The 15,262-nt window shown below is 39.3% G+C and overlaps 1 protein-coding gene across 2 annotated transcripts in view; it reads right to left on the bottom strand.

The window, feature by feature from the left end:
* LOC148352674 (dedicator of cytokinesis protein 9) overlaps nt 1-15,262 on the bottom strand; it is an 88,412-nt gene that overhangs the window by 55,174 nt on the left and 17,976 nt on the right. For both annotated transcript variants that reach the window (XM_088353547.1, XM_088353546.1), the window contains exons 3-5: nt 12,185-12,274; nt 6,884-6,966; nt 2,376-2,445 (exon numbers count right to left, since the gene is read on the bottom strand). In XM_088353547.1, the coding sequence (XP_088209673.1) occupies nt 2,376-2,445; nt 6,884-6,966; nt 12,185-12,274 (243 nt within the window). The remainder of the gene's footprint in view (nt 1-2,375; nt 2,446-6,883; nt 6,967-12,184; nt 12,275-15,262) is intronic.

Raw genomic sequence — 15,262 nt, 5'->3', positions numbered from 1 at the left:
TCAGAGCGACCTGCTTGCCGCGCCCAGCGATCACCGGATCGTGGGGACAACCCCTTCTCTTTCTTCCAATATAACTTGTCACGCAATGCAAGTGGGTCCTGTCCCTGTTCTGGTCTGGACAAATATTTTGAGATGGGATATTTGAATTTTTGATATAATAAGCAATATTAGAACGATCAGGATTTGCAAATATTCTACTACAGAAAATAAAGAACTTTATCAAATATTTAATCTTCTGGAATTGTCATACAACTCTATGATAACCACGCAGACTGATCTGGACTGTTAGTCACATAGGGTTAAAAAGATCTAACAAAGAGGTGCTCATACTAGAAATCGACCAAATATCGGACTGGCCAATTATCAGCACCGATATTTGGGAATTTGATGGATATCGGTATCGGCATTTATTCAGCCAATAAAGCTGCTTATTAGGCCCAACACCGAGGAACAGCCGGGCCGATTTTTTTCTCTTCCTCTCCTGCATTCTGTCTCAAATGCTACCCACCTCACGTTTTCTTATTGGATAAGCGACTAGGGGAGGAGCTATTGAAGCAGGAAGTTGCCTCTGCACTGTCGGCAGTCACAGATTGGAGCAAGAGTTAGGGCTGTCGCTAATATTTTTCATATTCGCGAATATTTTTCACATTTACTTTCATATTTATTCCCTTGACTGAAATGTCGAAAAAATGTTGTCAACACGCAGCGGTGCCTACATGGAAGCAGACATAACTGTTGTCTCACACTGATTTTCCTATGCTTCTTAGCACTGATCTTCCAATAAAATGAGTGTCGCGATTGTAGTCTGTATATTGTGTTTATTAAGAAATATTGATGAACGTGAAAAACAAAAAAAGCAAATCTTTGTCTATTTAATGAGTATAACAAAATATATTCCTGCTAACGCCACAAACACTGGAGGCGATCCAATCTAGCTAAATGCTATAATATTTACAACTACGACTAGTTGTACAGAAGTAGGCTTTATACAGCATGTTTATAGTATGCTCTAGGAGCCTTATTGTAAAGAATGTTTATTGTAAGTAGTTGTTCACTGATCGCTGTAATCAGAGAACCATTGTGAATGAGATTCTGGTTTTATTGGATTTCCCCACATAAACAAATGTTTTTATTTAATTTAAAATCTGACCATCTATCTACTGTTTACAAAGTAAAACCCACTTCAAACTGTCACGACCAGAACGATAGCTGGGACAGGAGAGCAAAAACGTGGTCAGGATCAAAAACGGGTGGTAAGCCAGGACGTGAGAGCAAACATGTTCGGGGTCAAAAACAGGTCGAAGCTGGAGACAAACGGGGAGATCAGGAACGGACGGGTGGAAAAACGGGTCCGAAAAGCGTGACCGACGGGAGTCAGAGTAAAAATGCTTGCCTTGTAGAAACAGACTGACAACAGGTGAGTGAAAGGACTGGGCTTAAAAAAGACAGGGAACCAATCAGGTAGCCCGCAGCGGCTGGCGACAAATGAGCGGGCACAGGTAATCCAAATCAGTCATTATGACACGAACATATTGTGTTGTGTGGTTTTGAGAGACTACAGAGGAATACCACACTTATAGGTCATTTTAGTTGTGTTGATATTTCATTTACTGTGGAAGGTTTCAGAGTGCTAATTTAAGTTTCATTTGAGTATATAACAACCATTTTTTGTGTATTTGCTTTATTAAAACTTTTTCACACCAATTGTTAAGCTTTAACAGCAAATCAATATCGGCTCCAAATGTCGGTTATCGGCCTCCACTTCAGACGAATAATCGGTATCGACCTTTGAAAACTCATATCGGTTGATTCTTAGCTCATACACAATCAAGAGCATCTGCTTTTCTGTAGAACGTGTACTTCTAAAGATTACAGTATCAGAAAATGTCATTGAACCTCACAATTCAGCATTTCATCCATCATTTCAATCAATATTGAATATATTTTCAAGAAACTACATGGGAATAAATCAACTCTATAGTTGGGGAAAAAAGAGGAATGTGGTCAATGCATTACAAAAATTGCTGACTTCTGCATGACACAACCACACACAAGAGGCTATATTTTGAAGCAGAGCACTTTGTTTTCCTATAATTACAAAGCAGTTAGTGTTGTGGACATGCGCCATATGATCGGAATGACATTCCTTCCGGGTGAAGGAGTACAGGAATGTATTATTTTGATTCCGATATTCTGGGAAATATCGGACGGTCGATGGCTTGAGTTTGTGTTTCTGATATCCAATAACAAAGTCTATTTGAACAGTTGAGAATGCTGAACAGAAAGGCAACATACGAATCCGTGAACTTTGGAACAAAGTGAAAATGATCGCTTTTCCACTTTGTTCCACGCGGTTAAAGAAAAGACAAACTTGCCTCGTCTTTGTCAACGTCCTCATCCACTTCAAAGACGTGGACCGCCAGCTTTTCAGGCCTGGAAACTTTGCTGTGAATTATAAGAACAATTGTTAGAATGAATCAAATCAAGAGTGGTTTGTATAACACTTTTCACAGACAGGAATGCACCTAGAAGTGCTGTATAAAAACAATTCTCTCAGGGCATAACCACCCCAAAGAAACGTACAGAACTGTGGGAACATACCTTACGACTTATTTGTTGCTAATTTAAACTGTGAAAAAAATATATATACTATTGCACCAAAAGAAAATTTGAAAATATATATGTACTATTGCACAAAACTGTGAAATTATACATCTACCGTGAAATAATATAATGATAACATTGTAACAACATACAGTGGAACCTCGGTTTTCGAACGCCTCTCAGTGCGAACAAATCGGAGTCCGACCAAAAATTTCGAGAAATTCTTGCTTCGCTGTTCGGTCGAAAAATCGGAGTTCGAACGCCGGTAATGCGTGAGTGCGTACGCTAGGGTGCGATGCTGAGCGGCGTACGGGTGTAGATCGCTTTTTTCGTGACCAACTGTTATCGCGCGCGGACGTGCTTCGTTTTGCTTTCGCTTTTAATACAGGTGTACAAAGTGTTTTAGCCCCTAATTATGCCTCCGAAGAGAGTCAGTGCAAGCAGCAAAGTTGCTACAGGTGAAAAAAGAAAAGTAGTGCGTACAACTATTGCATTTAAAAAAGAAATAATAGCAAAATATGAAGGAGGTGTGCGAGTGTCTGATCTTGCTAGGGAATACCCCACTGTCCACCTGCGCCTTCTGCTGACCACCACAAAGGTAAGAAATCATATTCATAATTCTTTTCTTTATCCTTTTTTTAATTTTTACACGTTCATGTTAGCGTAATCTTTCGTACGAAAGATTACGATAACGCGAACGTACGATTAGCCTGGGTTAGCATTATGTTTACGTTGAACATTCAAGGTAAACATTCAGGGTGTTGGAACGGAGCCCCCTTTCCAATGAACCGCTCACCACTTGTTGTGGAGACCCGGGTGCTAAATGACTTGTAAACGACCAGATTTTTTTATTTTTACACATTCATGTTAGCGTAATCTTTCGTACGGAAGATTCCGATAACGCGAACGTACGATTAGCCTGGGTTAGCTTTATGTTTACGTTAAACATTCAAAGGAAACGTTCAGGGTGTTGGAACGGATTAAAACGATTACATTATTTTTAATGGGAAAAATGATTTCGGTGATCGAACAAATCGGTTTTCGAACAAGGTTCTGGAACGGATTATGGTGGAGAACCGAGGTTCCACTGTAGTAATAACAGCTCACATGTTCTAAAGATTGGCAACCACTAAATCAACTAAAGCAATTCCAAACAAGACTAATAACCCAAGACTAATGTGACTAAAATGTGATTTCAATAATTATAATTTGTCGTTTTCTGGTGTGAGTTTATGACCGCAAATGATTTAAATGCGGGCCTGCCTGAAAGCAGTCAAGGAAGCAGGCCACTCAGGTAAATGCATTTTCCAGCTAAGACTATTCAGGGAAAGACGCCAGTTTTTATCCTTCCCGCAAAAACCTAGGAAAAAAATCGCTTGATGAGAATTTAATATGGAGTTTTTAACAGGCGACGTGCGTCATGATGCATTGTTTTAACTTCCCGACTGCCTGTGAAGCGTCAAAGGAATAGCGGACATGCGAAGGCCATCAACATCGCATTCAAGGAAAACGAATGTAAAAGTGATATTCTTAAGGGAAGAGGTGGGGTGAAAGACAAAATATCCCGACAATGATCCTTGTTTCCATTTGGAAACTATGAAAAAAACTAGCTGAGGGAAAAGTCTGCAGTAATTGTGACTTATATAAAACTAGATGTATGTATATTACAGGGTTTGGTTTTTCATGACAAAATTAAAGCACTTTTAAGGAATATTAAACCCATTTTTTAAAAATGTCTCCAATACCATTGAAAGAAGAAATCTGGTTGGAATCATGTATCTTGCAGATTTGCAAAACATTTCCATATGTGATTTTTAATCTTGTGTGCATTTATCAAGACATTTGATTTTTAGATTTTGACTAAATTGAAAACATATTGGCAGCATGGTGACGCAGTGTGCGGCACAGTTTTAAGGTCATGAGATCAAACCTTCCTGTGTGGAGTTTGCATGTTCTCGCCGTGCTTGCATTGGTTTCCTCCGTGCACTCTGGTTTCCCCCCACATTCCAAAAACATGCATGTCAGGTTAATAGGCCGGTCCGAATTGTCCCTAGGTATGAATGAGCAAGTGAGTTGTCGGTCTCTGTGTGCCCTGGCAACCAGAAGATAGCTGGGATGGGCTCCAGTACCCCCGCGACCCTACTGAGGATAAACATGCAGATAATAGATGGATGGATGAAAACATATTTGTTGATCCAAACATTACATGTGTGAATATTTTTGGGACAAATCTCTCTCCAGTAGGGATTTTTCTAGAAAATCGTTAAGATTGAAACAAATTATTCTTTACTGCAATGAGTAAAGAAATTTGCCTGCTTGTTTTTCTCTGAAGGATGCTAGAATTTCCTACACTGATAAAAATTAAATTGTTATTACTTGAGTTTTTTGAGTTCTGATATTAATTCAAATCCCAAAAAAATGGAATCAATGAACCAGGCCGATTGAAATAACACACAAAATTCATTGACACAGATAATTAATGATAGGGAAAAAGAGGAGAGGGGAATTTCAGGAGATTATGAGTTTTCGACCGCTGAAAGAAAGTTTCCCACTATAATGGTAGTCGATTTGGCGAGATTCCCTTGTACAGAAAAAATGGCTCTTTCCCAAGAACCAGCAAGAATGGTGTTAAATGTGAAACCGTCCTTTTACTTGTTGTTGCAGAGGGATTTGCTCTCGTCCTCCGAGTGGTGGCAACATATGGCCCTCATGCTGGACTCAAGGCCGCAGTGCAGGCCTGCACAGCCCCATCAAGCGAACTATCGATTAGTTCCTCTTTATATATATATATATATATATATATATATATATATATATATATTATTATTATTATTATTATTATTATTCATTATTATATAGGTGTTTTCTTAGATATCTGGTCATGATTCTATGATCATGGTCTTACGTATCTGATACTCACAATATCGGGTCATTGAAGTTGCAAAATTTGTTAGAAAGCCAAAGAAGTGAGAAATTGCGTTATGTTCTGTACTTGAGAATATCCCTCCAATCGGCATAATTACGTACGGTGAGAACATCATTTTATCGTTACATTGCGTTGGATGTTTTAATTAAATTCCAAAATTCATGTTATCAGATTTTATTTTGGTACATAGTGAATTGGTACATCCGGGAACGGTCCAAAAGGGGACGCATTCCAAAAGTTCTGAGTTACTTGGAAGTCAATTTTGTGTTGGTCTTATTTGCTCTACACTCCATAAAATTGTTAGTAACATGTAGCTTAAATTTTCAGTTGCAGGAAAGTCTTGTGATGACAATTTAGCACTGGGAATTGCTACTTTAATTATTTTGCATGGCCCATGATAATTGATACATTATCCTTGCACTAATACACATTTTATAGTACCCTGTTTAAGTGAAGCATGCACCTGTCCTTGGTGGGTCCGATCGTAGGGGGCGATGACGCTTCATAGGACAATGCCATAAAAACTACTGCCAGATGTCGTTAATCCCGAGGGGGAAAAAAAATGCAATGGCAAAGCGAAGCCACCAGAGAGCAGTGTCGGCTTGATTTTGAAGCAGACTTGTTGTGAAACATGGCAACAATTTCAAGTATTTACAAGAACTTCACACAAAATTCAAGCCCTTTTCAATCTTAGAAAACAACATTAGAATTCAAGCATCTCCAGGGATTTCAAGCACATGTATGAACCTGGATATGAACTAAACCAGCTGTTCTTGCATATCTTTTATAAAATTGTTGTATTCTGCATGTGTCACGGTTGCCATGGTACCCAATTGGCCCCGCCCGTGTGGCGCCAGCTGCGGTTCGTTGAGTGATTGGCTTTCTGTCTATTTTAAGCTCAGCGCTCTCACGCTTCCTTTGTTAGCCCAAAAACGAACTTCTGCCCAGCAAAACGTGGGTTTCGACTCAGTACTATTCCTGTTGGTATTTCCTGTCTGGTATTGTTCCCGTTTATTTTGTCCTGTTTAATTTCGGTTTCCAGTTTTGTTTCAGTCTATTTTTTTCCTGTTTATTATTTTCTCCAGTTTTCATTCCCGTCTAGTTTGTCCTGTTTATTTTCAATATCCTGATTCATTATTTATCCGGTCAGTCCCGTCATGTCCGATATCAACTCGGGCAATAGGAATCAATCTCATCGGTTTCTGGCTTCCTGTCTTTCCACGCCAGACCGCTGCCTAACGTGCATGACTCCCCATTTCCCGTAACATAAAAGGCTTGTGTGAGAACGTCACGCGTTTGGGTCCTGATCCTGTTCTGGTTCATGACCGCATGATGCGTTTTATAGGTACTTACTTTGGAAGCTGGCGGAAGTCTCCTGAATAAGCTTCATACTTGTAGTTGACAACGTGCCAGTCAGTCTTGTAGGTCTTAATGCACTGAGGGGACACAGTAAAAGCTGATTATAGAACATTTACAACACGGTATGACATATTCAACCCATTACTTTATGTAATTTAACATTTTGGAAAAAATAGAGGACAAGAAACCGCAAGCGAATGTTGAACGAATGAACACTAAAATACAGTTTTGTTGAAAAATATGAAAAAGCAGTGAGAAATGCAAGCAAAATTAAAATACCACTGGCAGTTCATTTTGAATTTTTTTCTTCTTTTACATAAAACTGAAAAATAATCTCCCATCTTAGAGAATATAGTTACTTTTAAGTATACTGTACGCATAATTACAATATTTTGTGTGTTTTAAAATATAAAGTTTACAAAAAAATACAAGAGGACAATAATAAACGATAACCAAAACAATACATTTTTGGTATACAAATTGACAGACCACCCAAACAATTTAAGACATTACAATAGATAAGCAAAATTTTCATTTTGGGTTATCTTTCCTAAAAGAGCAAAACAAAAAAAAAACAACAAAAGAAAAAATGTGACGTTAAATATTCAGAACAAAAATAAAACCTAAAATCAGCTTATTCATTTTCGAAAACACGACATTAAAGTAGGGCAGCACGGGGGAGCAGTGGTTAGCGCGTGTGTGGCACAGTTCTGAGGTCGTGGGTTCAATTCCAGCTCCCGGCCTTACTGTGTGGAGTTTGTATGTTCTCCCCGTGCTTGCGTGGGTTTCCTCCGGGCACTCCGGTTTCCTCCCACATTCCAAAGACATGCATTTCAGGTGAATTGGTCGGTCCAAATTGTCCCTAGGTGTGACTGAGCGAGTGAGTTGTCTGTCCCCGTGTGCCCTGCGATTGGCTGGCAACCAGTTCAGGGTGTCCCCTGCCCACTGCCTGATGACTGCTGGGATGGGCTCCAGCATCCCCGCGACCCTACTGAGGATAAGCGGTCCAGCAGATGAGATGAGATGACATTAAAGTATTTTAATGGATTTCAAGCACCCGTACGAGCCCTGAAAGAAAGTTTTTTCTCTTTGTTTCCGATCCACCTGGGTCCAACAGCCCCCCAGCACGAACCGAGTGGGAGTGCTTTGTTTCCCTTTCTTGGGAAAAAGAGTCATCTGTTCCAAAGTCAAAGATAGGAGCGGCTCACCGATGTTTGCTCAACAGATATTTTACGCTATCGGATGAAGTGCAACTAAATCCTGGGAGCAGTCGGAAACCGAAAACACACTTGTGCTGATTTGATTTTTACTGACCGTGTCAAACAACACCTTTGAGTGGATTTGAGGCGTTATGTTAGCTATTGCAGTTTTTGGAGTTGTGTAGTGAACTCTGAGTGAACTTGCTTAGGACATTTTTGAGTTATCATCCAAAAGGTTATATGCATTCTTACTGTAATTGACAGGTAAAATGTAAAAATAATCCATTTAAATGGTAATTTTACTTTTGTGCTTTGTGGTCATAAGGTACAGTGCATAACATTTTACCACAAAAAACAAGTGCTAAAAAGCACAATCTACGTAGACTCAAAGTGAGCAATATTATTTTCCTTCTCTTTTTTGCCTAGCTTTTTGTGAAGGAAGAAATATCTAATAAAAAGAGGAGGAAAAAACAGAAGAGAAGAAAGAAAGAAAATAAATTAATCGTGAATAAAAAAGAACAAGAAGGGATAACAAAAATAATACTTACCATGGACAAAAACTGTCTTACAAAGGAACATTTATTTTCACTATGTTGTAATTTTTATCTGTTTTTTAGAGAGTGAAAAAGAAACAAAACTATGCACGAAAGAAAAAAGACGGAATAAAAATTGTGGATTTTTCTGTACGGTATTTGCAATATTTTTGGCATGCGTCTATTTTATTTATCTACACATTCATCAAATGTCATGCAAATGTTTGGAGGAGCTTTTCAATGCATACAGACGCTCCCCTACTTACAGACATTCGAGTTACGAACAACGGTACATGCGAGCATTTCTCACGGGAAGTCGAAAAATATCTGGACATTGCTATTAGATTTTGTATTGTAAAAAATTACTGTAGTACGTATTTCCGCCATTACCGGTGTGTGGCGCTGTGAGAGCTCGCCCAGCATCCACTCTGAAGAAGAAATCCGGCTTCCTCTTCCTGTCACAGTCCCAGTTTGTGTGCAAACATCCATCCATCCATTCATTATCTGTACCGCTTATCCTCAGTAGGGTCGCGGGGGTGCTGGAGCCCATCCCAGCCATCTCCGGGCAGTGGGCAGGGGACACCCTGAACTGGTTGCCAGCCAGTTGCAGGGCACACAGGGACAGACAATTCGCTCGCTCACTCACACCTAGGGACAATTTTTGATCGGCCAATTAACCTGACATACCATACTGTATTTCCAGCGCGCTAAGAACATTTTTATTGTTTAATATCTCGTGCATCCATTCAATATGGTTGTTGTGAAGTGTAAAGAAGAAGCAAGCCGTTTCATTTGAAACAAAAGTGGAATAAGGAAGCTTGATGAGGTTGAGAAAATGGTTGGATCGCTTTTTTTTCGGCCACTTTTTACCACGGAGGAGGAAATAGCAACTCTTGAAGCCCATCTTCCAAAAGTAAGTTAAACTTCATTTTATTCATCTTTATAGAGAATATTATTTTATCAAATGTTTTTTTCAGGACAAAACAATACAGGTTACTTAACAAGCTTTAAACATACTTCTATAACCCTTAAACATATGTATACAAACCTTAAAAATACTTAAATAAACCCTAAACATACATTCCATACAAAATATAGCACTGAGGCAACTTAGAAATAAATTCAACTTACGAACGACCGTCCGGAACGTATCTCGTTCGTAAGTCAGGGAGCGTCTGTATTATCCAATTTAGTCCTTAAAAAGGCCATCATATATTACATTGCTTTAATTCTGAGTGTTTTAATACCAATGTGATCACACTGTCTGTTATTAAACAAATACAAAATGATATATAACATTTACATCTGAGGGCAGCACGGCGAAGCAGTGGTTAGCGCGTGTGCGGCACAGTTCTGAGTTCATGAGATCAAACCTCCTGTGTGGAGTTTGCATGTTCTCCCCATGCTTGCGTGGGTTTCCTCCGGGCACTCCGGTTTCCTCCCACATTCCAAAAACATGCATGTCAGGTTGAATTGTCCCTAGGTTTGAATGAGCGATTGAATTGTTTGTCCCTGTGTGCCCTGTGACTGGCTGGCAACCAGTTCAGAGTGTCCCCTGCCCACTACCCGAAGATGGCTGGGATGGGCTCCTGCACCCCCGCGACCCTACTGAGGATAAGCGGTGCAGATAATGGATGGATGGATTTACATCTGAATTTATGAATGTATATTTATTCATAAACATGTATCAAAAAACTTCAATAATCCTCATGCTTCGTTAAAGTTTTCAATCAAAAATAAAAAATAAATTTAAAACCAATCAACACATTTTTTCCTCCTGTTCCGGCCTCTGTGACATTTTTTTAACTCAAAGTGACCCATGACTCCAAAAGTTTGCCCACCCCTGAGCTCGCTAGTAGAATGATTGAATCACTCTTTCTTAAAAACGGTCATAAAAAGCTTTTAGCACATGTTTTTGGTCTAAGAACTCTTTCTAACTTTCTAACTCGTAAATTCTCTCTGTAGTATTTACTATTTGGACCATTTAAAATCAGAAACGTTCAGGACTCTCTGGCAAAACTCAGAACGGCAACAATGAGAGAAGTACCAGACATTTTAATAATGTCGCTATCATTTTATTCTTCGTGTACACAGAAACAAAAAAGAAGAATCAAAATAATAAGCTTGGTTAACAGCCTAATGATTTATAAACGAGGGTCATTCATGCGGCAGACGACATTGTCGGAGAATTTATGTAAAGTACACCGTCTTCCTGATGTTCTCCGATGGGCTTTATACATCAATGCTAATGTAAGTAACAAATTAGATAATGACGTACATTACTGTCACTCGTTGGCAAATGCTTACATTACGAAACTGTTCTGCAACCTTGCGGAACAGCCTTTCAATGTATTATTGCACGATTTGACAATTTGTCGTGATTTATAGCTTTTACAGCGAAGGTGTCCAAACTACAGTCCAGGGCTATTTGTGGCATGCTCACCATTTTTTACCTGCTCTCATGTACTCAAAGGGATATTTTACTGGAAAAGAGTGTCTTGACACTGCGCACAGTCTGTGTCTATCATGCAAAGATACACAGTTAACTATGTTCAATTAAACAGCATAAAACTGGACATTTTCCAAGTTTTTTACTTCACTTTCTGCAGTGTCAAGGTTCAATTGTTATAGATAATAATAATAATAATAATAATGATGATAATAATTCATTAAAATTAAAGACGCTTTTCATAATGACATAAATCAGTTGGTTTCTTCATTTTCCTCATGTTGAGGTTTTTGAGTTTTTCCTTGCCCTCGTGTTGGTTCCAGATCAGGGGATGGTGTAATAATAGTCTGAAAAAGTAGTCTGTGTAATAACCTGTGAAGCCCTTTGAGACTCTTTGTGATTAAGGGATATACAAAAAATAAAAAATAAAAATGACTTGACTTTATTATTGAAAAAAATAATAATATAGTAAGTTGTCGGTTCAATTTGTGAGAGGCTCCTTTTTATGGACAACTCAAACAAAACTTTTCTAAACAGTATTTGAGTCAGTTGGATAGAGAAAAACAGACAGGTAGTTGTGCTATAGACATAATTTACCTACATTTTATACAAATAGGTAGCACGGCGGTTAAGTGGTTAGCGCATCCACGGCACAGTTCTGAGGTCATGTGTTCAAATCCATTTACCAGCCATCCTGTGCGGAGAAGCGACGCCGTGCAAGGCTAATACTATCAGTGTGTGAGTGTGAATGGGTAAGTGTGAAGCACATTGTGAAGCGCTTTGGGAGGTCTTCAGTGACTTGAAAAGCGCTATATAAATGCTTACCATTTACCATTTGTTAGCTGAGCCCCTGGATAATATTTGGTTTCTGTTATTTTAAGTTGTTTATTTTATTTTTTAGCATTTGGATAAGCAGTAAATAATAAATACGTCAATCAATCAATCAACACCCGCCGCCACCTCCAAAATAGCCGTCCCCAAAGATGAACAAAAAAAACGTGAATTATGCTTTTTAACGAATTTTTAAAAATAATATTAATCAAAGTGCACTGTTTAGATGCAGGAAAACCTTTAGTTTGACTTCCACTGTACAGTAAAAAAAAACATTGTGTACCTCTTGGACAAATAGAGTCTGAGCTTCTCTCTCAGCGTTGTCAGGGACTGTAGGGTGCAGACTCCGTCCTTGCCGTCTCAAAGTTGAAATCTGCAAAATATTTACATTGAGAATTTGTCACCCAAGATTATAATAGGAAGAAAACGCTTATATAGCTGGATGCATTATTGCATGATCAAGTTGACAGAACAAAAAAAATGGGGCATTTTGAGCAAACGTAGATGCCCTAAAAGTGTTTTTCCATTTTTAAACACAAACTCCGATCCTGGCACCTAACCCCTGTTGTACAGATGGTCGCCTGGTAATCAGTGTCCCGGCACCTTTAATATATCTTAGAACCTTTCGCTCACTGTGCTCTGGCCAAAAGACATTACTATCCTTCAGCCTGGAGATAATATTTTGCAGGCAGGCGGAAAATATCTCCTTTTTCACTAATCTATTCTACATGAATAAAACTAGGCCGAGGATATAACTAAGTATAGTATGTGACATATGGTGAGACCAACATACTGGTCGATTTTCAGACTCTAGCATTGATTATTTTTCTCGGGCTTTTGCAGGAGAATTATTGTCTTTACATCACTGCAAAATGAACTGATTTAACGCCACTAAATCCCTGTAGAGGAAATTGAAATATCAGCATGAAGTGAGAGAAGTTAATCTGGGAGCAAGCGGGCAGTGAAAGTGCTTTGATTTTTTTTCTCTTACCAAAAAGTCATACTGTAGAAATATGTACTTTAAAGTCCATGCTTAAGAGCAATGATAAAACCATATTGAATTCTTTCATAACAAAACAATCATATTCGTCATAAAGCAAACCTTTAACACATGATAATGATAATGATTTCCAACGAGTCTTTTGGATAAATGTTGTGACAACGTGAGCTAACCATTTGTGACAAACAACACAATGAATCTTTCCGATGTAGAAACCAGATTTCCTGTGGGCGAGGCGGTAATCTGTATGATCTATGTTCCGTTTATTAAAAAAATGCGGATGGACAAAGGGCAAGCAGTTTAGCACTTGGACCACTTTGATGTTATGCTTAAAAAACCCAATTAGGTATTGTTTTAAAAAAAGCACTACCCACCCCAAAAACACAAAAAACAATTACCCCACTGATCCAAACCAAGCAAACTTTAGTGTAAAAAATATCTATTTTTTAAGACTAAAAATTCACAATGTTAACCAGAATTGTATCAAAGAACTAAAACTGTTGAAATGAAAAAAGTGGTGTCCCAATTAAAACTACAGAAAGAAAACACCACAGCATGTATGATTTACAATATATTGATTGTGTTGGGCAGCGCGGCGGTGCAGTGGTTAGCGCATGTGTGGCACAGTTCTGAGGTGATGAGATCAAACCCCCTGTGGGGAGTTTGCATGTTCTACCCGTGCTTGCTTGGGTTTCCTCTGGGAACTCCGGTTTCTTTCCACATTCCAAAAACATGCATGTCAGGCTAATTGGCCGGTTAAAATTGTCCCTAGGTATGAACGAGCGAGCGAGTTGCCTGTCCCTGTGCGCCCTGCTATTGGCTGGCAACCAGTTCAGGGTGTCCCCTGCCCACTGCCCGAAGATAGCTGGGTTGGGCTCTAGCACCCCCGCGACCCTACTGAGGATAAGCGGTGCAGATAATGGATGGATGGATGATTGTATTGGTATTGAAAACATACTCTGGTTTTCAATACCAGTATCGGATCGTAAAATAAAATGCTGTATCTTGACATCCTCAGTCGTTTTACCTTTAAAGGGCACTCACGCTCCATTATATATTTTAATGTCTGCACTTTGCCCACGTTGCTTTTCTTAGAAGGGTCAGGCCTCGAAAAGGTTTTGGATTAGGAGAAACTATCAGCAAAAGTCTCACGAGTGCCAGAAAAAGGTAGTAACGCCCAAATGACGCTTTGTTTTGGTAACCATAAAACCCAATACTGCCGAGTTCTGATGGATGGACTTGAAAACACTTCAAACTGAAAGCGGCTGATAATCCTGGACAAATACCTTCGGAGTCATCGAGAAACAGCGAGGGGAGAAACCAGCACCAAAGTGCACTATGCCAACAACTCGGAAACACAAAACAGATGGTGGGAGTATAAACATAAGAACGGCACCAACATATGAGTTTTGATGCGCCAGAGGGGATGAAATAGAAGCGATATCTGATAGGGATTAAACTAAGAAGGAATATGAAATGCTGGACTTTATACAACAATAACTCATCGACAGAAGCACGTCCTGCTTGATTTGGCTTTCACTTAACCTCCAATCGGCACTTTTATATTTTTTTAACCAGACCCTTATTGAGAGGTAAATACCAAAAGTTACAAAACCTTTACTTGAACAGTCATCTCTAGAGACAGGAACAGATGTCAAGTTCAATCACTGGACTGCTAGAGTGGCCCCCTGGCCCCCAAAAGTCAGAATCACCTGTCGACCCGGACAATGTACGGCTTGTGTGTAGTGCCACTGTGATCTCTTCACTGCAGGCTAGCGAGCACACTATACATTAAAATATCAAGTCAAGGCTGCTCTTCTGTCACTCTTGTGGTGGAAACGACACAAATTAATGTCTTTTACAAGATACCAATCTTTTTGAGGCATTTGAGAAACTGTACGATTGCAGTTTTCTGCATGTTACACCAGTTTTTAGACAGCCCTAGTTAAAGTAACCAATAGCAATAGATTCCTGCACATCGTCAGTGCTTCTGCTGCTGGATTTCAGTACTGCCTTCGATACTGTAGACCACAGCATAATACTTGATAGTTTGGAAAAATTTATTGGTATCTCAGGAACCGTACTTTCGTGGTTTAAGTCCTACCTCTCAGACAGGACGCAATGTGTTAACTACGGCAATTTGAACTCTGAACATTTTGATGTCAGCTGTGGCGTTCCAAAGGGCTCAGTACTTGGCCCCCTTCTTTTTAGTACTTTTATGCTTGGTAACGTTATGCACAAGTATAATATTAGTTTACATTGCAGATGACACTCAACTATATCTGCCACTGGTGGCAACCATTCCGTTAAGTTGTGGAAATTTGGAGGACGGCCTTGTTGAGATACAAAGAAGGATGTCAC

Source organism: Urocampus carinirostris, chromosome 14, assembly GCF_059441175.1.
Source record: "Urocampus carinirostris isolate Australia breed hairy pipefish chromosome 14, RoL_Ucar_1.0, whole genome shotgun sequence".
Lineage (NCBI taxonomy): Eukaryota > Metazoa > Chordata > Actinopteri > Syngnathiformes > Syngnathidae > Urocampus > Urocampus carinirostris.
This window is presented reverse-complemented; position numbering and strand designations above follow the sequence as displayed.